The 26,527-nt window shown below is 42.5% G+C and overlaps 1 protein-coding gene across 1 annotated transcript in view; it reads left to right on the forward strand.

Annotated features, from left to right (window-relative positions):
• Positions 1-779: 779 nt before the first annotated feature.
• Positions 780-26,527, forward strand: part of COG7 (component of oligomeric golgi complex 7) — an 81,675-nt gene continuing 55,927 nt past the window's right edge. The window contains exons 1-6 of the mRNA XM_082856872.1: positions 780-1,108; positions 7,333-7,481; positions 7,787-7,903; positions 9,089-9,257; positions 20,596-20,678; positions 21,453-21,575. Of these exons, the coding sequence (XP_082712998.1) occupies positions 940-1,108; positions 7,333-7,481; positions 7,787-7,903; positions 9,089-9,257; positions 20,596-20,678; positions 21,453-21,575 (810 nt within the window). The 5' untranslated portion in view covers positions 780-939. The remainder of the gene's footprint in view (positions 1,109-7,332; positions 7,482-7,786; positions 7,904-9,088; positions 9,258-20,595; positions 20,679-21,452; positions 21,576-26,527) is intronic.

Consider the following 26,527-nt stretch of genomic DNA (forward strand, 5'->3'; position numbering starts at 1 on the left):
ATAGAGTTCAGAAGGCAGTGGGATGACATATTCAATGATCTGAATATGAAAAGAATTCTATTTCCAGCAGAACTGTTCTTCAAAAATGAAGGCATGGGCTTCCCTGGTGGCGCAGTGGTTAAGAAGCCGCTTGCCAATGCAGGGTACACGGGTTCGAGCCCCCGTCCGGGAAGCCCGTGCACCGCCAACTACTGAGCCTGTGCTCTTGAGCCCGTGAGCCACAACTACTGAAGCCCGCGCGCCTAGAGCCCACGCTCTGCAACAGGGGAAGCCACCGTGATGAGACGCCCACGCACCACAACGAAGAGTAGCCCCCGCTCGGGCAACTAGAGAAAGCCCGCGTAGCAGCAATGAAGACCCAAAGCAGCCAAAAATAAAATAAAATAAATGAATTTATTAAAAAAAAAAAAAGAGCTCAGGCTCCAGTAGCAGGCTTGGCTGAGTTCAGCTCCCACAGCGCTACCTTCTAGCTACGTAACATTGAACCACTTGCTTAACTGCCTCAGTTCTTCCTCTTTAAGTTGGGGGAGGATAACAGCACTCATAGGACTGTGAGTATTAAGTGCGCTCATACAAGTAAGGTCTCTAGCGTAAGCACATATTTAAGTGCCCAAAAGTCACTTAAGTTAGCAGAGCAAGAGAGACGCCCCCACCCTCTGGCCGCCAGCCCGCCACGCTTCCCGGAAAGCAGGCAGTCACTATAGTAACGACCCCCTACTTCCGGAAGAAGTACGGCGTGCGGCGAGGGTCAATCCCAGCCGTATACATCAGCGAGCTGACTGAGAGGCAGTGGAGAGGCTAGTTGGCGGCGCCGTCAATCCCGGACCGCCGCCTCACAGACCCGCGCGGGTGCTCTCGCAGAGCCGCCCGCTTCTGCAGCCTCGCGGACGCCCAGAGCCAGCCCTTCAGGCCTGGACGCTGGGGTGCGGCGGTGCAGCCATGGACTTCTCCAAGTTCCTTGCCGAAGACTTCGACGTGAAGGAGTGGATCAACGCGGCCTTCAGGGCTGGCCCCAAGGAGGTGGCGGCCGGGAAGGCGGACAGCCACGCGGCCACCCTGGTGATGAAGCTGCAGCTGTTCATCCAGGAGGTGAACCACGCCGTTGAGGGTAAGCGGCCGGGCAGGGCTCCCAGACGGGCCCGGGGCCCCCGGGGTTGCACGTAGTGGGCCGTAAACGTCGGCGCCTCCCATGGAGAGCGAGCGAGCCCTGCTCCGGTTCTCCCGCAGTGCTTACCGGGATATCCAGGAGGAGGTCTCAGCCCGCTACTCCTCTGTCTCTGCAACACTTGCGGACTTGGGATCTTGGTTTTCCACCTCTGGCGGTGCTGTCAAGTTTCCTTTTAAAACTTAAAAGAGTGAATTTTAAGAATATTAAATAATAGTCAGCTGATCCTTACATTTGGCAAAAAAACATATAGGTGGTGTATAGGAATGACAAATCTGGGAAACATTGTTTTAAAGGATTTAAAAAAAATTATTTTATTGAAGTATAGTTGATTTACAATGTTAATTTCTACTGTACAGCAAAGTGATTCAGTTTTATATATATCTGTATTTATATCTATATATACACATTCTTTTTCATATTCTTTTCCATTATGGTTCATCACAGGATCTTGAATATGGTTCCCTGTGCTATACAGTAGGACCTTGTTGTTTATCCATCCTGTATATAATAGTTTGCATCTGCTAATCCCAAACTCCCAATCCAACCCTCCCCACCGCCCCTGTTTTAGTGGATCTTTATGTCAGTGGGAAGATGGGCTGTCCTGACGGGAGACTTTTAAGTATCGAATTCACTAACCAGAATAGTGAATTATAAAAAATAACACACCAGAACCATTTCATTAACTCCTCGGCCTGGTTTTCATTCACTGTACGTTTATTCAGTGCATACTGCAGCCAGTCTCTCTGCTCGGCTCTGTGGGAAAGAGGCTCAGACTGCCCACACTGGGAGCTTATGGTCCTGTAAATAGAACTTTGTTTCATAGATGTGTCCACTGTTTAAGAAAAGGTGGAGGTGGGGGGAGGCTTTATTTCACTGCAGATTCTTTATTGTACTTTGCATCTTTTAGTAATTATTGAACATCTACTATGCACCTGCCAAGAAGTGAGTGCTGGGGATGAAAAGTTTACCTTTCTAGAGCTTGCTGCCCTGTGGGGAGCATACGTGAACTCTTTAATTACAGTGAAGGGTGGCTTTACTGAGAGTAGAACCGGAAGCTGAGAGCTGGATGAAGGAAGCAATTATCTCTTGTCTGGGAGAATCATAAAGGGCTTTTCCCTGTGTTAGGCCTTGAAGGAAGACCTCACAGGGCCAAGATGGGGAGGACACTAATAATAATATAATCGCAAATATCTGAGTCCTTGGTATACATCAGGCACTGTTTTAAGTACTTTATATGCATTAACTAAGTGGTTCTCAACAGGGGTGGTGGGACTTCGCTGGTCCGCCTGCCAATGCAAGGGACACGGGTTCAATCCCTGGTCCGGGAAGATCCCACATGCCGCGGAGCAACTAAGCCCGTGCACCACAACTACTGAGCCTGCACTCTGGAGCCCGTGAGCCACAATTACTGAGCCCGTGTGCCTAGAGCCTGTGCTCTGCAACAAGAGAAGCCACCGCCTTGAGAAACCCATGCACTGCAACGAAGAGTAGCCCCGCTTGCCAAAACTAGAGAAAGCCCGCGTGCAGCAACAAAGACCCAAAGCAGCCAAAAAAAACAAAAACAAAAAATCTACCTTCCAGTGCACAGGACGCAGGCTCGATCCCTGGTCGGGGAGCTAAGATCCCACATGCTGCGGGGCAACTAAGCCCTCACACTGCAACTACTGAGCTCGCGCGCCTCAATGAGAGAGCCTGTGTGCTGCAAACTACAGAGCCCATGCACTCGGGAGCCCATGCGCCACAACTAGAGAGAGAAAACCCACACGCCACAACTAGAGGGAAGCCCGCACCGCAACAAAATATCCCACGCACCTCAACGAAGAAGACCCCAGTGCTGCAACTAAGACCTGATGCAGCCAAAAAAATTTTTTAAATAAGTAAATAAATAAATAATCCCTGCATGATCTGGCTCCTGCCAACGCCTCCAACCTAAGAATAGATCTTGTTCAACATTGTATCTCCAGACCCTGGAAAACAGTTTGTGCCCAATAAATATCCACTGACTGAATAAATGAACAAATCAATCCTCCTATTAGAGTTCCTCAGCAACTCCTGTTTGAGCCTCTGCAATAACTTCTCTTCGCTGCAGACTTGGGACCTTGTTTCATCGTCCATAAAAATAAAGCTTTAAACCTCCGAAGGCTTCTCACTGCCCACGGGATGAAATCCAAACCTTCAGGATGGGCAAAGCACCTTTCACAGTTTGATCCTAATCTACTTTTCTACCTTACCTCCAGCAGAAGTTCCCCCCATGAAAGTGCAATCCTTCAATAATAATAACACTAATGACTAATATAAATTGATTTTATTGATGAAGCTCTGTTTGAACTTCCCGCCTTTCTCTGGACTGGTTAGGCCTTTTTATACCCACATGCCTCTGCATGTTCCCTCTCCCTTTAATACCAGAGAGGTAGTAAAGTATAATGGATAACAGCCTGGGATCTGGAACCAGTTACCTGGATTCAAATCCAGGCTCCCCATTCATTAGCAACATGATGCTGGGCAAGTTACTGGCCTCAGCCGCAGTTTCTACAGCTATAAAGTGGGAATAATAACTATGCCTAACTCTAAGGATTACTGTCATTTTAAAATTAGATAATCATGCCAAGGGGAGGGGAAACTATTAACAGTTTGGCCAGGACACTTCTTCATTGCTCAGGACTCTCCCAAGCACTGCAGGACATTAAGCATTGTTGGGTCATTTCCACTAAATGTCCTACCATAGCAGCAACTAAAAAATTCCTACCAACTTCCAAATATTGGGGGGTGCAGAGGTGGCATTTACCACCCCTGTTTTCTTTGTTTTTTTTTTTAAATTTTATAAATTTATTTATTTATTTTTGGCTGCATTGGGTCCTTGTTGATGCGCGCAGGCGTTCTCTAGTTGTGGCGAGCAGGGGCTACTCTTCGTTGCAGTGCGTGAGCTTCTCATTGCGGTGGCTTCTCTTGTTGCGGAGCACGGGCTCTAGGCGCGGAGCATGGGCTCTAGGCGCACAGGCTTCAGTAGTTGTGACACGCGGGCTCGGTAGTTGTGGCTTGCGGGCTCTAGAGTGCAGGCTCAGTAGCTGTGGCGCATGGGCTTAGTTGCTCCGTGGCATGTGGGATCTTCCCGGCCCAGGGCTCGAACCCATGTCCCCTGCATTGGCAGGCGGATTCTTAACCACTGTGCCACCAGGGAAGTCCCTCTTTGGTTTGTTGTTTTTTTTTTTTTTTGGCCGCACTGCACAGCATGCAGGATCTTAGTTCCCCAACCAGGGATCAAACCCGCGCCCCCTGCAGTGGAAGCACAGATTCTTTTTGTTTAATTTTTTTTAATTCTTTTTTTTTTTTTGGAATGCGGGGATTTTTTTTCAATTTTTTTTTAGTTCTTTTATTTATTTTTAATTAATTTATTTTATTTATTTTGGCTATGTTCGGTCTTCGTTGCTGTGCGCGGGCTTTCTCTAGTTGTGGCATGTGGAGGCTACTCTTCGTTGTGGTGCGCGGACTTCTCGTTATGGTGGCTTCTCTTGTTGCGGAGCACGGGCTCTAGGCGCGTGAGCTTCAGTAGTTGTGGCACACAGGCTCAGTAGTTGTGGTTTGCAGGCTCAGTAGATGTGGTGCACGGGCTTAGTTGCTCCGTGGCATGGGGGATCTTCCCGGACCAGGGCTTGAACCCGTGTCCCCTGCATCGGTAGGCAGATTCTTAACCACTGCGCCACCAGGGAAGTCCCCATGCAGGGATTTTAATGTCACATTAAAGAGTTTTGATTTGGTTTAAAATTAGTGTAATGGGAAGGTACTGGAGAATTTTTAAGCAGGGGAATGAGATGGTTTGATTTATGTCCCCATTCAGGAGACTATGGCTGTAGTCCAGAAGAGAGGTGACAGTGGCTTTGTCTGAGGTTATAGCATTAGAGATGGTGAGAAATGGGTAGCTTTAAGGTATTTTTTAGGAGGAAGAAAGGGGAGAACTTGTTGATGGATTGGAATGAGTGATGAAAGGGGAAGAAAATCAAGAATGTTGGTAGATTCTTGAACTGAGCAACTGGATGGAGGTGCCAAGTGTTCAGCAATGTTGAGAGAATTTGTAGTAAACATTCATAACCCACTACCTAGATTCTACAATGAGCAGTGTGCTGTTCTCTCTTTATCACAATTCTGTCCATCCCTTTCTCCATCCATTCGTCCATCTTATTTTTGATTTTGAAATAAATCAGTATTTCATAGTAAGTTAGACATCAGTACACTTCACCCCTAGACATTTCAGTTGGAACCCTAAAAATTATAGAGTTCAATACTTGTTTACGGCTCTTTTTTTTACTAGATAAAATTTACATAAGGTGAAATGGAGGGACCTTATCTGATAAGTTTGGGTTTTGACAGATGTATACGCTACTGTAGCTCAAGCCCCATCAAGATGTAGAATGTTACCATCACTTCGGGAGGAGCCCCAGTCCCCTTTCACAGGGAGATTTGGCCCTTACCCTCCCAGAGGCAACCACTGGAGGTGAGACTTTGTTTGTTTGTTTTGATTTTTTTTGGCCACACTGCAAGGCTTGTGGTGTCTTAGTTCCCCAACTGGGGATCGAACCCAAGCCCTCTGCAGTGGAAGTGCGGAGTTCTAACCACTGGACCGCCAGGGAATTCCCAGGAGGTGATAGTTTTAAAATGGATACTAGAAATAATTAAATTTGTGTGTGGGCATGCTGTGGAGAGGGAAGAAGAGGTTCAGCCAGACATGAAGAGTGACTCTGAGGTTCCGCAGGCAGGGGGCCAGGCTGGGACCATGACAGTGCTGTAAAAATCAGCGCTGTAGAAATCACTGTTCCCTGGTGGCACAGTGGTTAAGAATTCGCCTGCCAATGCAGGGGACGGGGGTTCAAGCCCTGGTCCGGGAAGATCCCACATGCCACGGAGCAACTAAGCCCGTGCGCCACAACTACTGAAACCCGTGCACCTAGAGCCTGTGCTCCACAACAGAGAAGCCACTGCGATGAGAAACCCGCGCACTGCAACGAAGAGTAGCCCCAGCTCGCCGCAACTAGAGAAAGCCCGCGTGCAGCAACAAAGACCCAACTCAGCCAAAAATAAAATTAAATTAAAAAAAAAATCAGTGAAGTCTCTGTGCCTCGAAGAACTCTTTGTTCTGCCTTTGTTTTCTTAAAACTTTACTTAAGGTCAGTGCTGGAGACAGATTGTTATTTTATGGCAGAGCTGGATGAACAGGTTCCTGAAGCACGTCTTCAAGATGTTAAGGTTCCGTTCAATGCACTGGTGGAGCAGAAGGCTGTGGACTTCTTTGGTTGATTCCCCAGAGAATTGCTATTTAAAGGGCTAAAGGGTTATGCTGTTAACCCTCCTGTTTCCAGATAACACATCATGGTCTGCAAGAATTTTCAGATTTTATTCTACACTTGGGATACCTGTTAAAAAAATGCAGGTTCCTTGATCTTGATCTTCTACCAGGATTCCTAAATAAGAATCTCTGGCAGGTGGCCTGGGGACCTGCGTTTTAACTGCATTCCAGCTGATGCTGTTGGTCTGTGGACTACATTTTGAAAAGACTGTGGAAAGCAGACATTGGGTCCAGACACACGTTGGTTTCAGTTCTGAAATCTTGGGCAAGTTACTTAACCTCTTCTGAGACTTAGTTTTCTCATCTGTAAGAGGTGGCTGCTGATGATTGCCATGGACATTAGGTGATATAATGTATATAAAGCACCTGGTGCAGAGCTGGCATTTACCACTGTCACATTCCTCCATTCTCCTTCCTTGAAAAGGGAGTTGCTTGGGAGTTCCCTGGCGGTCCAGAGGTTAGGACTCGGTGCTTTCACTGCCAGGGTCCAGGCTCAATCCCTGGTTGGGGACCTAAGATCCCACAAGCCACGTGATGTGGCCAAAAAAAAAACCCCAAAAAACCAAGGAGTTGTAGTAAGAAGACAACTGATGTTGGGTCAGGTCGACAGTTTATTCACAGGGCCCTCACCATCATTCTGGGGAAGACAGGGACCCGGCATAGGCCAGCTCTGCGCCTCTCCCACACCACAACTTTCCACAGGCTCAGAAAACTGCGTGGTTGGTAGTGCCTTAGGGAAGATTTGCTTCCTGCCGTCTGATTTATTCATATTGTTCACTGGTGAGTGATGTGATGTTCACCTTTGGTTCTTGGGTTCTTGCTGCAGAAACAAGTCACCAGGCCCTTCAGAACATGCCCAAAGTGCTCCGTGATGTAGAAGCCCTTAAACAGGAGGCATCTTTTCTGAAAGAACAAATGATTCTTGTCAAGGAGGACATTAAAAAATTTGAACAGGACACATCTCAGTCGATGCAGGTATTTTGGCTCCTGTCCTAAGTGTTGACTCTTGTTTTTGGAAGATGTTCACTTTCCTAGTGGGAGGTCAACCTTAACTCAAAATTCTGCCAAGCACTCAGACTACTCTTGTTTGGTTCTTTCAGCTTATTCATCTCTCTTTAGCACCGCTGAACAATTTAGCCATGGAATCGGTGTCGTACGGGGTATAGAGGCTCCCTAAAGACAGGAGCATGCCACGATACTTATGTTTCGAGTCGCTGATGGAAGGTAGAGGGAATGGAACTGCCACTTCTTTAGTGTTCGACCCCTCATTTCTCTTCTAGGTATTGGTAGAAATCGACCAGGTGAAGTCCCGAATGCAGCTTGCCGCAGAATCTCTTCAAGAAGCCGACAAGTGGAGCACACTGAGTGCTGATATCGAGGAGACATTTAAGACTCAAGTAGGTTTCTTGTTTAGGGGATGTTGTAACATCTCTTTAAGCAGGAACTTGAGGTTTGGAGAAACAAATGAGCTAGCTGTGGCACTCACAATCAGAAGGGCTAGTAAATTGCCAGGTGTGGGGATATTCAGGCATAGGTTGGGGGCGATCTGAGACTGCTCTGAGTTTTTCCACCTCCTTTAGTTTGTACCATCTGCTTGACTGAAGCGTTCTAGTCACAAAAGTGAGTTCAGGAAAAGCTTAAAAAGACAGAGAAAATGGAGTAAATGGGAGTGTGGAACTTGGGCAGGGGTGCCCTACACACCGCGGGACCTCAGCAAGTTACTTTACCCTCCTTGGATAGCAAAGTGTGGAAAATAGTGATATTTTGGATACCTGGTTATAAGGATGAAGTAAGATGATATCTTATAAAAAACTTTTTTTTTCAATTGTAAAACAAAATGAATTATTTATCATCTCTTTTGCTATTTAAAAAAAAACTTGAAAAAGTTTTTTAAAAGTTCTAAATGCACATGGGAAAAATTGAGTAAACAGGAATAAACAGTGAAAAATAAGTCTTTCTCATAGTTCTGACCCTCCCAATTCCCTAATTTCCCTTCTAAATACAAACCCTGTTGTCAGCTCTGTGCCTGTTCTTCCAGATAAACGCACACACATATATGTTCCTTGCCCTGTTTTTCCCCCACAAATGGTAGTGCATTGTGAATACTGCTTCACACGTTTTTTTTTCAGTTAACAATCTATTATTCTGTCAGTTATTGTTACCTCTTTTTAAAAAATTTTATTTATTATTTTTGGCTGCGTTGGGTCTTCATTGCTGTGCTCGGGCTTTCTCTAGTTGTGGCGAGCGGGGGCTACTCTTCGTTGTGGTGTGTGGGCTTCTCATTGTGGTGGCTTCTCTTGTTGGGGAACACGGGCTCTAGGCACGTGGGCTTCAGTAGTTGTGGTGCTCGGGCTCAGTAGTTGTGGCTCGCGGACTCTAGAGCGCAGGCTCAGTAGTTGTGGCGCACGGACTTAGTTGCTCTGCGGCTTGCGGGATCTTCCTGGACCAGGGCTTGAACCCGTGTCCCCTGCATTGGCAGGCAGATTCTTAACCACTGAGCCACCAGGGAAGCCCTGTCCATTCTTAATTGAAGTAGCAGGAATGTTTTAACATAAATATCCTCTATTCTGGTCTTTTTATAGGACATAGCTGTAATTTCTGCCAAGCTCACAGGTATGCAGAATAGCCTAATGATGCTTGTTGATACACCAGACTACTCAGAAAAATGTGTGCACTTGGAGGCGTTGAAGAACAGGCTGGAGGCCTTGGCCAGCCCCCAGATCGTAGCAGCATTCACATCTCAGTCTGTAGGTGAGTGCTGGCCGTTTATCATCTCTCTGTACACCTCTTCACGAAGGTAAGGCTTTCCGAATCTTCAATCTTTAGAATGTCTTAATGGTGACTAAATTATGTAGATTGGGGCTTCCCTGGTGGCGCAGTGGTTGAGAGTCCGCCTGCCGATGCAGGGGACATGGGTTCGTGCCCCGGTCTGGGAAGATCCCACATGCCGCGGAGCGGCTGGGCCCGTGAGCCATGGCCGCTGAGCCTGCGCGTCCGGAGCCTGTGCTCCGCAACGGGAGAGGCCACGACAGTGAGAGGCCCGCGTACCGCAAAAATAAATAAATAAATTATGTAGATTGGAAGTCAGTCTGTAGCTTTATGGTGGTTGCCTTTTCTTCAACATTTTATATGAACTTTTTCAAAATACAGAAAAGTTGAAATAACCATCAGTGAACACACCATCTAGATCCTAGTGTTAGCATTTGCCACATTTGCTTTATCACATATCTACCCACCTATTCACCTCTCTATCCGTCCACCTTATTTTTTTTAATGCATTTCAAAGTAAGTTGCAGACATCAGTATACTTCACTCCTAAACACTTTAGCATTCATATCAATAACTAGAGTTCAGTGTTGGTTTATGATTCTTTCTTTTTTTGAGGTAAAGTTTACATTTAGAAAAATGTACAAATCTTAAGTGTACCATTTGATGAGTTTAGATGCTGATCAAGTCCATTATGATGCTGTGTTATTTTCCAGTGATTTTTTTCAACCAGTAAGTTTATCTAACTCCCTTTCCATTTCATCCACAAAACTATTGGTTAAACAAGAAGCAGCAGCAGTAAAGCTGTTTTCTTACCTTCACAGCTATTTACATTGGCAGAATGTAGTCTGTATCCACTGCCCTGCTTCCTGCACTCTTGTTCATGTATCACGCAAGCCCCTCTCCTCTGGGGTTAATGTTCTCCTGAACCTGTTCTGTTGAAGGTCTCCAACAGCTGTATCATCACCAAACCCCAAGGCCTAATATCACTTTATTACTTTTCTGTTGCTTTTCTTTTTTTTTTTAAATTTTTATTTTATTTATTTATTTTGGGCTGTGTTGGGTCTTCGTTGCTGCACATGGGCTTTCTCTAGTGGTGGTGAGTGGGGCCCGCTCTTCGTTGTGGTGCACGGGCTTCTCATTGCAGTGGCTTCTCTTGTTGCAGAGCACGGGCTCTAGGTGCATGAGCTTCAGTAGTTGTGGCATGCGGGCTTCAGTAGTTGTGGCTTGTGGTCTCATAGAGCGCAGGCTCAGTAGTTGTGGCGCACGGGCTTAGTTGCTCCGCAGCATGTGGGATCTTCCCAGACCAGGGATCGAACCTGTGTCCCCTGCATTGGCAGGTGGATTCTTCTCCACTGCACCACCAGGGAAGCCCTGCTTTTCTGTTTCTCATTGTCAACAACAGTTAACAGTGTTTTTTACTCCCTCCTGTTCTGAGAATGCTTTCTTCCCTTGGCTTCTGAGAGGGAGCATCAGTTTTGTTTATATAATGGTACATTTCCAGTGGTGAAATTAAATCATAAGAAGTTCTGATATCTTTGTTTTTCTAGTTTGTTTAAAATTTATTTTTTTATTGAGGTAACATTGGTTTATAACATTATGTAAGTTTCACGTGTACAGCATTATATTTCTACTTCTGTATACACTACAGCATGCTCACCACCCAAAATTTAGTTTCCTTCCATCACCATACAGTTAGTTGATCCCCTTTACCAATTTTGCCCTCCTGGTGCCCCATCCCCTCTGGTAACCACTACTCTCTTCTCTGTATCTAAGTGTTTGTTTTTATTTGGTTTGGTTTTTTCATTTATTTTGTTTGTTTTTTATATTCCACATTTGAGTGAAATCATACGTTATATGTCTTTGTCCATCTGACGTATTTCACTAAGCATAATGCTCTCAAGATCTATGCTTGTCGCAAATGGTAAGATTTTATCTTTTTAATTTATGGCTGAGTAGTATTCCACTATATATATCGCATCTCCTTTATCCAATCACCTGTTGATGGGCACTTAAGCTGGTTACATATCTTGGCTATTGTAAATAATGCAGCAGTGAGAAGTGCTGATATCTTAAGAGTTCTGATTGGTGTTTTATTTTGTTTTAGGATGGGTGAGCCTAGGCTTTAATAATTAAGAAAAGTCTATAGCTAGATAATTATATATGAATATGCAGACATGTGCACATGTAAATTCTTATCATACGTAAAAACATTATAAAATTTCAGTATGCTGAGTTTGACCGTGTAATTTATTATTAAACTAGGACACTTTTGAGAGGAAAAGGGAGTGCTTTCAATAATGCAGCTGGGGCAATAGGTATAAACCAAGACTGTCCTGGGCCAGCTGGGACATATAGTCACCCCTGTACTCATACAGTATAGAACCCTTGGAGAATGACCCTCTGGATAGTTGAGTTTTCAGTGTGGGTAAGAAGAGCTTAACCTCCTCATTCTGAGCAGTAACACTATCTTCCCTCCAACGATGGTTTCTTTCCACTCCAGTTCTCTCAATAGTCAAGGCCTGCAAAGGTTTGGCCTCCCTTGCCCTGGTGGTGAAGTCACACCAAAGTGGGGCCCTCTTGGAACTCAGCCCTGGAGAGTTGTGTATGTCTGTTCCCAGGAGCGAGTCATCTCTTTTGTAATCCCTGTGCTGTTCAGTAACTCGAAAGACAGAAACAAGTCTCGGTCAGTACTTGATACTATCCCGTTAGGTAATTTTAAGAAGGTAAATATTGTCAAATTTTATTAAATGGCCTTTTAGCATCTATCAAGATCGAATGTGTTGTTTTTATTTCCTCTGACCTACCAATATGACAAATCATATTAATAGCATTCCTAATTTTACATCATTCTTACAATTCAAGAACAAGCCCTACTTGTTCACCGTGTGTGTGTGTGTGTGTGTGTGTGTGAATATACTACTAGATATTTGCTGATATTTTATTTATTTATTTTTTGGCCATGCTGCGAGGCTTTGTGGGATCTTAGTTCCCTGACCAGGGATCGCACCTGGGCCCAAAGAAGTGAAAGCACAGTCCATAACCACTGGACCACCAGGGAATTCCCCTGGAATTTTACTTAAAATTTTTAAATTGAGGTCCTGTAAGTGAATATCTCTATTAGGTTTTAGTATCATGATTGTGTTGGCTTCACAAAAACAACTGGGACCGTTTCATTCTTTCTTACTATTAGGATTTAAATAACATTTTTATCAAATATTGCCATGGCCTCATTGAAGGCTTTCTGTCTGCAGTTCAGCTTGGGTATAAGTATGAGGACCACTGCCTTCTTTTTTGTTTGTATTTGCTTTACTGTGTCTTTGCCTATTTTGTCTTAACTCTCAAACTTCCTGAGATGTTTTATTTTAGACTTGTCTGTTGGAGATGGCACATAGTTGAATTGTATTTTTTGATTTAATCCTGGTATTTCTTTTTTAATTAGTGACTTTATCCCATTTAGGTTTTTCTTTTTAACAGAAATTTCCAGTCTTACATGTTTCTATTTTTATATTTTCTTCTTTATGTTTCTTTTGATCTCTATATTTTGCTGTTTTCTTTGTGTTTTTTTCTCATGGATAACTTGAAAGATACATAACTTGTTTTTAATTTTACTAGTGATTTATGACTTCAAATAATAAACTAATTTTTTTTCTCAGTTTATCAACATTGTAAATGAAACAATATATGATTCCCTCAGTTAGTGCATTTACACTCCCCTCCCTTTCTCCCACCCTTCACCCTCCCCCTGCCCTATTCTAGAATATTGCATAGTCTAGAATTTTTCTTCATGGTATACCATCAAGTTAATAATTTTTTTATCATGTAGCTTTCTCTCTGAAATGTAAACATTATAAAATTTTTGTGTTTTATAATATTTTATTTTTATATAACTGTTTTATAACCAGAAATTGCCATGGTTGTCTATGCTTAATATCATGTTTTTAAGTGGATTCAGTCTCATTTCCAGATTTTCATCCCACATTTTCCCCATTTGTTAATTCTTTTTTCTTTTCTTTTTTTTTTGGCCACACCGTGTGGCCTGCGGGATCCTAGTTCCCTGACCAGGAGTGGAACCCAGGCCCTCGGCAGTGAGAGCGTGGAGTCCTAACCACTGGACCACCAGGGAATTCCCTGTTAATTCTTTATTTTGAGGCTTCTCTTCATTAGAAGGATTCTGTTTTTAAGTAGACTTTTTTTTCCCTCAGGAAGGGCATGGGGATCATATGTATATCCTTGGTATTTAAGTAAAGAATGTGTTTTTATTGCTTTTCCATGTAGAAAAGAATGACTGCTTTTGGAATTCTTGGTTCATACTATTTTTCCTTCAGAAATCTAGAGACGTTGCTTCTTGTCTTCTGCCAACTATATTCTGATGTTCAGTATGAGACTGGCCTGCCTAGTTTTTTCTTTGTACGTAGTATGTTCCTTGAATAGTTAAAATAGGGTGGGCAAACATTGTCTGTAAAGGGCCAGATAATAAAGTTTTGGGCTTTGTGGAGCATATGGTCTGTAGCACAAATACTTAATTCTGCAGTTGTGGCACGAAAACTCATATGTAAATGAATGAGCTTCACTGTGTTCCAATAACATTTTTTTTACAAAAACAAGTTGGTAACTTGGCTCATAGTTTGCTGACTTCTGGCTTATGAGATTCTTTTACCCTGTAGTTTAGTTACTTTACTAGGTTATTTTTAAGTTTTGAAAATTTTTAATGTTTTCTGGAACATAGTATCTTATTTGCTGATTCATATTTTTCTTCATTTCTAGAAAATTTCTTTCTTAAAAGCCTTTTTCTTCTCTTTCATTTATTTTCTTTTTCATTTTTGAGAACATCAACTATCTGTTCATTAGCTCTTCCTTTCCCCCCTCAACATATAATATGTTCACGCTGGTCTATTTTGGCTCTTTGCCAACAATCTCCTCTCCTCCATAGTCTGTTATTTTTCAAAAGTCTGTCTTCCATTTGATCAATAGCATTTTCTAAAGTATGTGTTCTGCTCTTTGTTCTTCTAATTAATTTTTAATTCATCATATCATTATTTATTTCCTCATTTTTTTTCTTAGCTCTGCCAGCCTCCCTTTATATCTCATTGTGATACCTTAGATCCTATTGAAGAAAGCGTATACCTTGTGTAATTTCCTTGAGAATGTGAAGCAGTTGTAGTGCAAAATTTTCTCCTCTTCCCTAAGGTAAATCTTTTGAAGTGCTCTCTCTTTTAAGAAAAGTTTTTTTTAAATTTCAGATTTGTTATTTATTATTTATTTTTAATTAGTTAATTAAATTTATTTTTTGGGCTGTGTCTGGTCTTTTTTAAAATTTTTTATTTATTTATTTATTTTATGTATCTATTTTGGCTGCGTTGAGTCTTTGTTGCTGTGCTTGGGCTTTCTCTAGTTGCGGTGAGTTCGTTGGGGTGTGCAGGCTTCTCATTGCAGTGGCTTCTCTTGTTGCGGAGCACGGGCTCTAGGCACGCAGGCTCAGTAGTTGTGGCGCACAGGCATAGTTGCTCCGCGGCTTGTGGGATCTTCCCGGACCAGGGCTTGAACCCCTGTCCCCTGCAATGGCAGGCAGATTCTTAACCACTGCGCCACAGGGGAAGCCCTGTGTCTGGTCTTAGTTGCAGCACACAGGGTCTTCATTGTGGCACGGGCTCTTCATTGTGGCATGTGGGCATCTCTCTAGTTGTGACGTGAGGGCTTCTGTCTAGTTGTGACGCACGGGCTTAGTTGCCCAGCAGCACTTGGGATCTTAGTTCCCCAACCAGGGATCGAACCTGCGTCCCCTGCAGTGGAAGGCAGATTCTTCACCACTGGACCACCAGGGAAGTCCCTAAATTTCAGATTTAAATCCAAGGTCATGAGGCTTTTCCCTTGTGTTTTTTTCCTAAGAGTTTTATAGTTTTAGCTCTTACATTTAGGTTGTTGAGCCATTATAAGTTAATTTTTGTATATGGTACAAGGTAAGGGTCCAACTTCTTTCTTTGGCATGTGGACATCCAGTTTTCTGAGCAACATTTTTTTTTCCTGAGCACATTTGTTAAAAGGACTGTTCTTTCCCCATTGAATGGTCTTGACATCCTTGTTGAAAATTATTTGACCATAATTTTCAAATAATGTGAAGGTGTATGTGAAGGTTATTTCTGGGCCCTTTATTCTGTTCCATTAGGCTGTATATATGTCTGTCCTTATGCCAGTACCACATAGTTTTGATTATTGTTGCTTTGTAGTAACTTGAAATCACGGATTGTGAATCAACCAATGTTGTCCTTCTTTTTCAAGATTGTTTTGGCTATTTGGGGGTCCCTTGAAATTCCATATGAATTTTAGAATGGGTTTTTCTGTTTCTCCAGAGAACACAATTGAACACCATTTTGGAAGGGATTACATTGAATCTGTAGATGGCTTTGATAGTATTATCATCTTAACAATATTAAATCTTCTAATTCATGGACATAGCATGTCTTTTTATTTATTTGTGTCTTTTAAAATTTCTTTCAGCAGTGTTTTGTCACTTTCAGTGTAAAAGTCTTTTAGCTCCTTGATTATATTTATTTCTAACTATTTTATTCTTTTTGATGCTATTATAAATGGAATTGTTTTCTTAATGTTTTTTTCAGATTGTTCATTGTTACTGTATAGAAATGCAAGTGAGTTTTGGTGTGTTGATTTTGTATTCTGCTGCATTAACTTATTAGTTCTAACAGGTTTTTTTTGGTGGAATCTTTAGGGCTTTCTATAAATAAGATCATATCATCTGCAAACAAAGATATTTTTCCTTCTTCCTTTCCTGTTTGAATGCTTTTTACTTCTTTTTCTTGCATAATTATTCTGGCTAGAACTTCCAGTACTAAGTTGAATAGAAATTGCAAAAGTGGGCATCCTTGTCTCGTTCCTGATCTCAGAGGAAAAGTTTGAAATGGTCTTTCACCATTGAGTATTATGTTAGCTGGGGGCTTTTCATATATGGCCTTTATTTTGTTGAGGTTGTTTGCTTCTATTCCTAGTTTTTTGAGTGTTTTTGTCATGAAAAAGTATTGAATTTTAACAGATGCCTTTCTGCATCAGTTGAGATGACCACGTGCACATGGATATTTTGCCTTTGTTCTGTTAATGTGGTGTATTTCATTCATTGATTTTCATATGTTGAACCTTCCTTGCATCCCAGAGCAAATCCCACTTGGTCATGGTGTATAATCCTTTTAATATGCTGTAGAATTCAATTTGCTAGCATTTTGTTGAGGATTTTTATATCAATATTCATCAGGAATATTAATCTGTAGGTTTCTTTTCTTGTAATGTCTTTGTCTGGCTTTGGTATTAAGGTAATGCTGCCCTCATAGAATGAATTAGAGAGTATTCACTGCTCTTCAGTTTTTTTGGGAGAGGTTGAGAAGTATTGGTATTAATTCTTTAAGTGTTTGGTAGAATTAATCAGTGAAGCCATCTGGTGTGCTTTTCTTTGTTGAGAGGTTTGTGATTACTGATGCAATTATTAGTTTTAGGTCTGTTCAGAGTTCCTATTTCTTCATCATTCAGTCTTGGTACATTGAGTATTTTTAGGAATTTGTTCATTTCATCTAATTTATCCAATTTGTTGGCATATAATTGTCCATAGTACTTTCTTATAATTCTTTTTATTTCGGTAAAATTAGTAGTGATATCCCTTCTTTCATTTCTGATTTTATTTATTTGAGTCCTCTTCCTTTTCCTTAGTGAATCTAAGTAAAGTTTTATCAATTTTGTTCATCTTTTCAACCCTTGATTTTGTTGATTTTTGTTTTGTTTCTGTATTCTCTATTTACTTATCTCTGCTCTGCTCTTTATTGTTCCTTCCCTTTTGCTAAATTTGGGTTTAGTTAGTTTGTGTTTTATTTTCTTAGTTCTGTAAGATGTAGAGTTTAGGTTGTTGATTTGAGCTCTTTCTTCTTTTTTAGTGTAAGTATGTACAGCTATAAATTAGCTCTTTGGGCTACTTTTGTGGCATCCCATAAGTTTTGGTATGTTAGGTTTTTGTTTTCATTTGTCATTTTCTAATTTCTCTTGTGGTATCTTCTTTGACCCATTGGTTGTTTAGGAGTATGTTGTTCAATTTCCACATATTTGTGAATTTTCCAGTTTTCTTTCTTCTGTTGATTTTTAGTTTTCTACCAGTGTGATTGGAAAAGATACTATATGATTTATATGATTTTAATCTTTAAAAATTTATTAAGACTTGTTTTGTGGCCTGAGATACGGTCTATCCTGGAGAATGTTTTCTGCCATTGTTGGGTGGAATGTTCTGTACTGTCTGTTAGGTCTAATTGCCCTGTAGCGTTTGTTGAAGTCTCTGCTTCCTTATATCTTCTCTCTGGTTGTTCTTGACGTGCTCTCTGCATGCACCTTCCGTATGCTCTGTTCCTTTTCTTTTTTACCCCCTGTGGTACTTTGCATAGGTCACATGCTGGAATTTTTTTGTTTGTATTTGTTTCTATTTATTCATATTTGTATGTGGGTGCTTTTTTCTGGGTCTACTGTTTACTGAAAAATAGTTAGCATGGGACCTCCTTGGAAACCCCTCCTTTGTTGACCTGGACTTGGTTGAGAGATTTCCTCTTGCCCTTGATTTAAAGGCTACGTTCTGTGTTGTGCTTTTCAGTTGCCCAAAGAGAATGGGTTCAGGACTCATCTCCAGGCTTTTTGTTCCATATCTTCCCCATTTGTCAATTTGTCTTTATTTTGAGTCTTCTTCTCATTAGCAGGATTCTAGGACTGGAGCCAGGCCTTTGGAAAAATCACCATCTGGCAGCTTTATTCCTCATGTTTTCTCATGAATTTGTGGCAGCTACAGACCATGGAACTCACCTGCGCGGTTTGGGTGTATGTCTAGTTATGTGAGGTTAGGGGAGTAGGAGTGGCGGCGGGCAGCTCCATGAATTTAAGTTTTTTCCTTTCCTTCTGTGTGAGTTGGCTACTTGGTGCTGGAATCAGGTTTGAAGAATGCTCTGTGGGTCAGGATCATGGGCTTTGGTTTGGGGGTTAGCTGTTTTTGACAGCTTTCATTCACAGATCCGAATCAGGCTTGATTCCAGATTCTACTCTCTGTAGGCAGGATGCCGATTCAGAACGGGGAAATGGCGCTTTTCAGCCCTGTGGCTGTCCCTGTCCCACTGCTGAGCTGGTATGGAAACAGGTCTTCCCCTGCCTGCCCAGTCCTCCCTTGGCTCCCAGTCTTTACCTTTCCATCATGCTGCTCCATGCGTGATACATCCAGAGTTCTCCCAGCATCCCCACTCATCTGCCAAAATGATTGAATATCTGATTGGTATTCTGTGAAGTTTGGCTTGTTTTTTTTTTTTTTTTTGGCCATGCCCTGCAGCATGTGGGATCTTAGTTCCCCAACCAGGGATCGAACCCACGCCCCCTGCATTGGAAGCATGAGTCTTAACCACTGGACTACCAGGGAAATCCCCTCCGAAGTTTGTAGTACAGACATTTTCCTGGCTTCAACACAGATGAATGATATTGTGTTTTTCTTTGGGTGGTTAATTTTGAATATTTTTTTAAAAGTTAATTTATTTTTGACTGCATTGGGTCTTCGTTGCTGCACATGGGCTTTCTCTAGTTTCAGCGAGCGGGGGCTACTCTTCATTGCAGTGCATGGGCTTCTCATTTCAATGGCTCCTCTTGTTGTGGAGCATGGGCTCTAGGCATGTGGGCTTCAGTAGTTGTGGCTCGTGGGCTCTAGAGCTCAGGGTCAGTAGTTGTGGCGCACAGGCTTAAATGTTCCGTGGCATGTGGGATCATCCTGGATCAGAGCTTGAACCCGTGTCCTCTACATTGGCAGGTGGATTCTTAACCACTGCGCCACCAGGGAAGTCCCTGGGTGGTTAATTTTGGTGAGTATCAGGAAGGGCTTTTTTCTGCCACGGAAGTAATATGCTCTTTAATCAGTCATCTTTCCTAGAAGGCCAAGGTGCTTCTTTACTAACAGTTTTTAAAGGAAAATCTGATAAATTAGTACATCCCCAACACATTACCCACAATCTTCACATATACATGCCTGATTCATTTTACACAACCAATGAATTCAGTTGATAAAGTGAAGCAACTTTTTGGAGCCTGATTTTACATATGGCAGGGATATTCATTTATTTAAATGACGTTATGAAAATGATAAGCATTTTAAAAGCAAGTAATCATTAAAAATTAATTTATTTTTGGCTGCACTGGGTCTTCATTGCTGTGTGCGGGCTTTCTCTAGTTGCGGTGAGCGGGGGCTACTCTTCATTGCGGTGCACGGGCTTCTTATTGCGGTGGCTTGTTGCAGAGCATGGGCTCTAGGCGCACGGGCTTTAGTAGTTGTGGCTCACAGGCTCAGTAGTTGTGGCTCGTGGGCTCTAGAGCGCAGGCTCCGTAGTTGTGGCGCACAGGCTTAGTTGTTCCATGGCGTGTGGGATCTTCCCAGACCAGGGCTTGAACCCGTTTTCCCCTGTATTCACAGGCAGATTCTTAACCACTGAGCCAGCAGGGAAGTCCCAAGATTGATATCCTTCAAAGACTTTACACACTGATGGAGGGTGAGGCTGGGAGAAGACAAGTACACAAATAATTTTATTACAAGATGGAATGTGAAAACTGCCTTAGGCCTCCCCAGGATGAAGGAAAGGATGAAACAAAATCGAGGAAGCTTTTATGAAAGAGCTAGTATATGTGCAGAACCTTGAAAGAGATGAATTAAAAATTAATTGTTTCTGATTATAAAATAATACATATATAGGTTATTAAAAATTTGAAAAATGGAGAAAAATTTAGAAAAGAAAATGATATACCAGTAAAATGATATACTCACCACCCAGAGATGACTGTTAGTATTTTCTTCCAGTTCTTTTCCCTTTGTGTACATATCTCTTTTAAGGAAAGTATGTACATTGAGTATATGCAATTTTATATCTTTTTTGCTCGCAGTCAGCAATGTAGCATGAGCATTTTCTCATGGATCTAAGATTTTGATAGGTGAGGAAAAGTATTTAGGGCAGAAGGAATAATATATATTTGAATGGTATAGAAATGAGAAAACTCAGGGACTGTTTTGCGAATAATAATTAAACCCATTTTGTGGAATGAACATTGGCATGTGGTATCTGATTGAGTCACATGTTCTACCCTTAACTTCACTTGTTTTTCATATTTATGATCTCCACACATGAGTTAATTCATTGTCTTGGTGGGAACTTCTGAATACTAGCTCATGTATAATCCACATTTATCCTGCTGAATTCTTTCTCTTGGCTGCAATAGAAAACCTGGTAACAGTATGTACATGTTTTCCATTGTTTTTCTTTAGATCAGTCCAAAGTGTTTGTGAAGGTTTTTACTGAAATTGACCGGATGCCCCAACTTCTTGCATACTACTACAAGTGTCACAAGGTGAGAAGCTGTGAGTGATTACCATTGTGGAATGCTTGTAGAACTGGGCTACAGAATCAGTTTTGAATCCCAGTTTCCTACTCAAAGGTAAAAATATTTGCCTCCCTGCCCTCTGGTCTTTTTCTTTCAATTAGCCAGTAGGGGGTGCTCTTGGTCCAGCCTGTGGATTCATTTAATTGCAAGTTGGAAAAAAGTCATTAGTTTTCAGCCTCACTTGTATTTATAACTAGATTTCCTTTACAGATTGAAGAGTTTTAATTTTTCCTATTTTTGTCTTTTAAGGGCGATTAGGTTTATTATGCCTTCAGCAAGCCTTAAGAATTTTATCTGTTTTCTAGGTTTGTTGAAATTAGGTTACTGAAAACCTTGACAGCTTCCTGGGCTAACTTGTTAATTCCTTCAAGGCCAGTGCCCATCTGTCTTTTAAGCAGTGGTGTTAGGACACGAAGCTAAAACACATATTCACGCCCACCTCTGAGGTCTATTCAGAAGAATGGTAGCATGCTGAGTACATTGGCATGCTTTGGGGGCAAGAAAAAAGGAGAAAGGATCACTTGGAGGGCAACAGATTCAAGTTCTGGATGATGATCAGAGCAGGTGACTGTAAATTTTTTTTTCCTGCCTCTTTTGAAGTGAATCGTTTTCCGTGGGTACCCGATTGCCTGGGAGAGTAGGCAGTGGCCAGTTGCTTGCGCTGGTAGGAGGGCAGGGCAGTTGCAGCAGGCAGCATGTCTTGGCGGACCCAGTAAGGCCTCCTTTGTTCTGCCTCTGCAGGTCCAGCTTTTAGCAGCCTGGCAGGAGCTGTGCCAGACTGACCTACCCCTGGACCGGCAGCTCACTGGACTCTATGACGCCTTGCTCGGTGCTTTGCACACGCAAATCCAGTGGGCTATGCAGGTAACAGCTCTTTTGGGTTCTAGTGAGAACAAAGCCTGTGGTGCCGAGGGAGAGGGTGATGGCTTTGGGAGCGGGCTGCTCCACCGACCGCAGAGCACCCAGGCCACCCAGAGAGAGCACCGCTTGAAGAACCTCCCCATTTGCTGTCGTCACCAAAGGGGCAGGAAAATCTTTAGGTCTCTGTTCTAACTCTTCTTATCGCTCTTATCTATATCTTAAATAGAATCTAATGTGACACTGTTGCTTGTTGTTCAGCAGGGGAGCCCTGTGGAATTCCTGGAGGCCATTATCTTCTGATCTAAAAGCAGGAGGGCCTCAGTCAGGTGGTGCTTGAGTGAACAAGGCTGTTTTAATCTTAACTTTGGGTAAAATTTACCCGGCCTAAAGTTAGTTTCCCTTGTTCTCACAATAGGCCAAGAGTTAGAGGAACAGTATAGTTTTAAAGGCACCCTCTGACTTAGGGGAGAGGTGAGACAGAGAACTTCATTTCATTTACTTTCATGAACTTTCCATCATTTACTTTCCTAAAGTCTCTAGGCATTTTCAGTCTTGAAGTATATGAAACATTGGTCCCTTGTCTTGATGCCAGGAGGTGCACTAGATCTTCTCTTTAGAAGGGGAAAAAGGCTGTGTTATGTCTGAGTAATGACTGACTGGGCCTGTTTATGGTGTGGCTTATATTTTTTTCAGAATTAGTTGTGAATCACCCTTCGCATATTGGTTAGTAATTTGCTGGAATGGACTCCACTGTAGTTGGAGAGAATTCCTCATATAGGGTCATGTCATTCAAGGTGGTTGAAGTGCTCTTCTCCATCCTCTTTTCTTTCTCCTTGAACCAACCTCATTCAGACAAAAAAACCCAAAGAAACAAAAACACCCCCAAACCAGCGAACAAAACAAAAAACAACCTCCTGTAGAAGTTTCCCGTTTTTTATGTAATCGTCAGTTTTCAGTGATCCTGTCCATCTGCACGCATTTCTGTGTCCTTGTCTCGTCTACTGCTTATATCTTGAGGATAAAAACAGTTCATGCCTATAAGTACAATTGCCCTTCAGCATCTTGGAAAAAGGATTTCGACTTCTCACACTTTTTTTTGGGCCTCACCCCAAGTTTTGTAAGACGTAAGTTTATGCTAATTTCCACTTTTGTCCCATGGCCCATTTTCTTTTCAGAATGTGAGCATGATAGGTGACGGTCATCTCCTGAAGCTCAGTAGAGTACAGAAGAAAACCAAAGGAGCCAGGGTGAATGTGTCTCTAAAGACTTTTTTTCCCCGGTATTTTATTTTATTTTTTATATTTTGGCCATGCCACGTAGCATGTGGGATCTTAGTTCCCCAACCAGGGATTGAACCCCGGCCCCCAGCAGTGGAAGTATGGAGTCTTAACCACTGGACCGCCAAGGAATTCCCTTTCCCCAGTATTTTAATATGGAAAGTTTCCAACATATAAAAAATTTGAAGGAATTGTACAGTGAACACCATGTACCCACCTCCTGTGTTCTACAATGAACATTTTGCTATATTTGCTTTATCATAAATCTGTCCATCTATCCATGTGTATCTGTTCATTGACCCATCTTATTTTTTGATTCATTTCAAAGTAAGTTGCAAACATCATTCACTTCAGAACATACGTATTATTAACTAGAGTTCAGTATTTGTTTACTGGGATTTTTTTTAGGTAAAATTATAAAATGCAATGATCTTAAATATGCCATTTAATTAGTTTTGACAAATGCTGTTTAACCTATTCCCCTACCAAGATATGGAATATGACTATCACACTAGAAAGTTCCCTTGTGTTCCTTCTCAGTCAGTCTTAATACCAACATCCCTGAAGGCAACCACTGTTCTGATTTTTCCCACCATAATTTAGTTTAGCCCGTTTTAGAATTTCATGTAAATGGAATCATATGGTATATGTCCTTTTGGCGAGGCTTCTTTCATTCAGCATGTTTTTGGAGATTTATTCATGTTGTTGTACGTATCAGTAGCTTGTTCCTTTTTATTACTGAACACTCTTACATGGTGTGAATATATGACAGTTTTGTTTATTGAGGTTTTTTCAAAATTTTATTTATTTAATTAATTTATTTTTGGCTGCATTGGGTCTTTGTTGCTGTGCGCGGGCTTTCTCTAGTTGCAGCGAGCGGTGGCTACTCTTTGTTGCGGTACACGGGCTTCTCACTGAGGTGGCTTCTCTTATTGCGGAGCACGGGCTTCAGTAGTTGTGGCTCGTGGGATCTAGAGTGCAGGCTCAGTAGTTGTGGCGCTCGGGCTTAGTTGCTCCATAGCTTGTGGAATCTTCCCGGACCAGGGCTCGAACCTGTGTCCCCTGCATTGGCTGGTGGATTCTTAACCACTGTGCCACCACGGAAGCCCTATTGAGTCTTTTATTGATGGACACTTGTGGTGTTTCCAGTTTAGTGCAATTATAAATAAAGCTGCTCTAAACATTGTTCTGTAAGATTTTTGTGGACACCACATGTTCATATCTCTTGGGTAAAGACGTGGAAGTGGAATTGCTGGGTTATAGAGTAGGTCTATATTTAGATTTATAAGAAATCAGCACTTTTGAGGCTTCCCTCGTGGCGCAGTGGTTGGGAATCCGCCTGCCAATGCAGGGGACACAGGTTTGAGCCCTGGTCCGGGAAGGTCCCACATGCCATGGAGCAACTAAGCCTGTGTGCCACAACTACTGAGCCTGCGCTCTAGAGCCCGCGAGCCACAGCTACTGAGCCCACGTGCTGCAACTACTGAAGCCCGCGCGCCTAGAGCCTGTGCTCCGCAACAAGAGAAGACACCACAATGAGAAGCCTGCGCACCGCAACGAAGAGTAGCCCCTGCTCGAAGCAACTAGAGAAAGCACGCACACAGCAACGAAGACCCAACGCAGCCAAAAATAAAGAAATCGGCACTTTTTCAAAATGAGTATGCTTTTTACATTCCCACAACACAAGCATGTGAGAGTTCTGATTGCTACACGTCAGGTGTTGTCTTTTTTTTTTTTGTAAATTTATTTATTTTATTTATTTATTTTTGGCTGCGTTGGGTCTTCGTTGCTGCACTTGGGCTTTCTCTAATTGCAGTGAATGGGGGCTGCTCTTCGTTGCAGTGTACGGGCTTCTCACTGTGGTGGCTTCTCTTGTTGCAGAGCACGGGCTGTAGGCGTGCAGGCTTCAGTAGTTGCAGCCCGTGGGCTCAGTAGTCGTGGCACACGGGCTTAGTTGCTCCACGGCCTGTGGGAATCTTCCTGGACCAGGGCTCGAACCCATGTCCCCTGCATTGGCAGTCAGATTCTTTTTTTTAAAATTTATTTTATTTATTTATTTTTGGCCACGTTGGGTCTTTGTTGCTGTGTGCGGGCTTTCTCTAGTTGCAGTGAGCGGAGGCTACTCTTTGTTGCGGTGTGCGGGCTTCTCGTTGCAGTGGCTTCTCTTGTTGCACAGCACGGGCTCTAGGTGCATGGGTTTCAGTAGTTGTGGCACTCAGGCTCAGTAGTTGTGGCTCACGGGCTCTAGAGCGCAGGCTCAGTAGTTGTGGTGCATGGGCTTAGTTGCTCCGTGGCATGTGGGATCTTCCCAGACCAGGGCTCGAACCCGTGCCCCTGCATTGGCAAGCAGATTCTTAACCACTGCACCACCAGGGAAGTCCCTAGGTGTTGTCTTTTTAATCTTAGCCATTCTGGTGGATGTGCTGTAGTATCTCTCTGTGGTTTTAATTTGCAATTCCCTGATGACTAAGGATGTTGAACACCTTTTCTCATGCTTATTGGCCATTTGTATATCTTCCTTTGTGAAGTATCTGTTCTGGTCTTCTACCCATTTAAAAAAATTGGGTAATTTGCCTTTCTGTTATTGAGTTATAGAAGTTCTTTACGTATTCTAGGTATAAGTTCTTTATCAGATATATTTTGTAGATATTTCCTTCCAGTATGTGGCTTGAGCAGAAGTGTTGATTTTGATGAACTTGATTTTATCATTTCTTTTATGGTTATTGCTTTCTTTGTCCTCAGAAACCATCACCATTCCCCAAGTTGCAAAGCTCTTCTTCTGTGTTTTCTTATAGAAGCTTGTTGAGCTTTTACATTTAGTTCTATGGCCCATCTTGAATTATTTTTTGTGTGTAGTGTAGGGTAAGGTCAGATTGTTTTTGCATGTGCTGTTTGGGTTAATTCTATGGCCCTAGTTGTTAAGTTTGGTCTTACAGTCTTTGAACTTTTGGTTCTTGTTTGGCAAATGGCCAGAGCATCCCTTTTGCCAGATCGCTTTAAAGGAAAGGGGACACCTTTGAGCATAGGGGACCTGTTGGTTGGTCAGCTGGAACTATCAGTTATAAACATAGTTTCAGCTGACTAACCAATTAGAACGCTTGGGTACAGAGTCGTTTAGTCTAATTCACCCCCCTCCACCCAGCACCCCAGCCTTAGGTCACTTAAATAGGAGCTAAGAGTGAAGTAGGTACTCATTGCCTAGTCCTTTCTCACAGTTCAAGGAGAGGAGTCAGGATTTCTCTTTCTAGATAAGAATAGTTTTCATTTTCTTCTTTGGTCCCATCCTTTCTTGTAGTAGAATGTTTCTTTTGTCAAATCAGGACATTGGACTGGGTGATATGTAAAGGTCTCTATGGTTCTCTTATGTTTGGGGGATCGTGGGGGGAATACACTGGATGGAGACAGAGGAGGGTTTGTATTGGTGCAGCTTTGTGTGGAGGGAGTGGGAACATTGAATGCTAGACAGAAGTTTGGCTTTCTCTAGAAGATAGTGAGCCTCTGGAGCAATAGAGTGAATGATGATGTTACTGTTTTAAGAATGCTTTTGGTGTCAGAATATCACCTATGTAGTTTCTCTGCCAAAAAGTCTTACCGTGAGGAAACATGCAGACAAATCCAAATCAAAGACCATTTTTCAAAACAACTGTCCTAGGGCTTCCCTGGTGGCGCAGTGGTTGA

Source organism: Leucopleurus acutus, assembly GCF_964270905.1.
Source record: "Leucopleurus acutus genome assembly, chromosome: 16".
Taxonomy (NCBI): domain Eukaryota; kingdom Metazoa; phylum Chordata; class Mammalia; order Artiodactyla; family Delphinidae; genus Leucopleurus; species Leucopleurus acutus.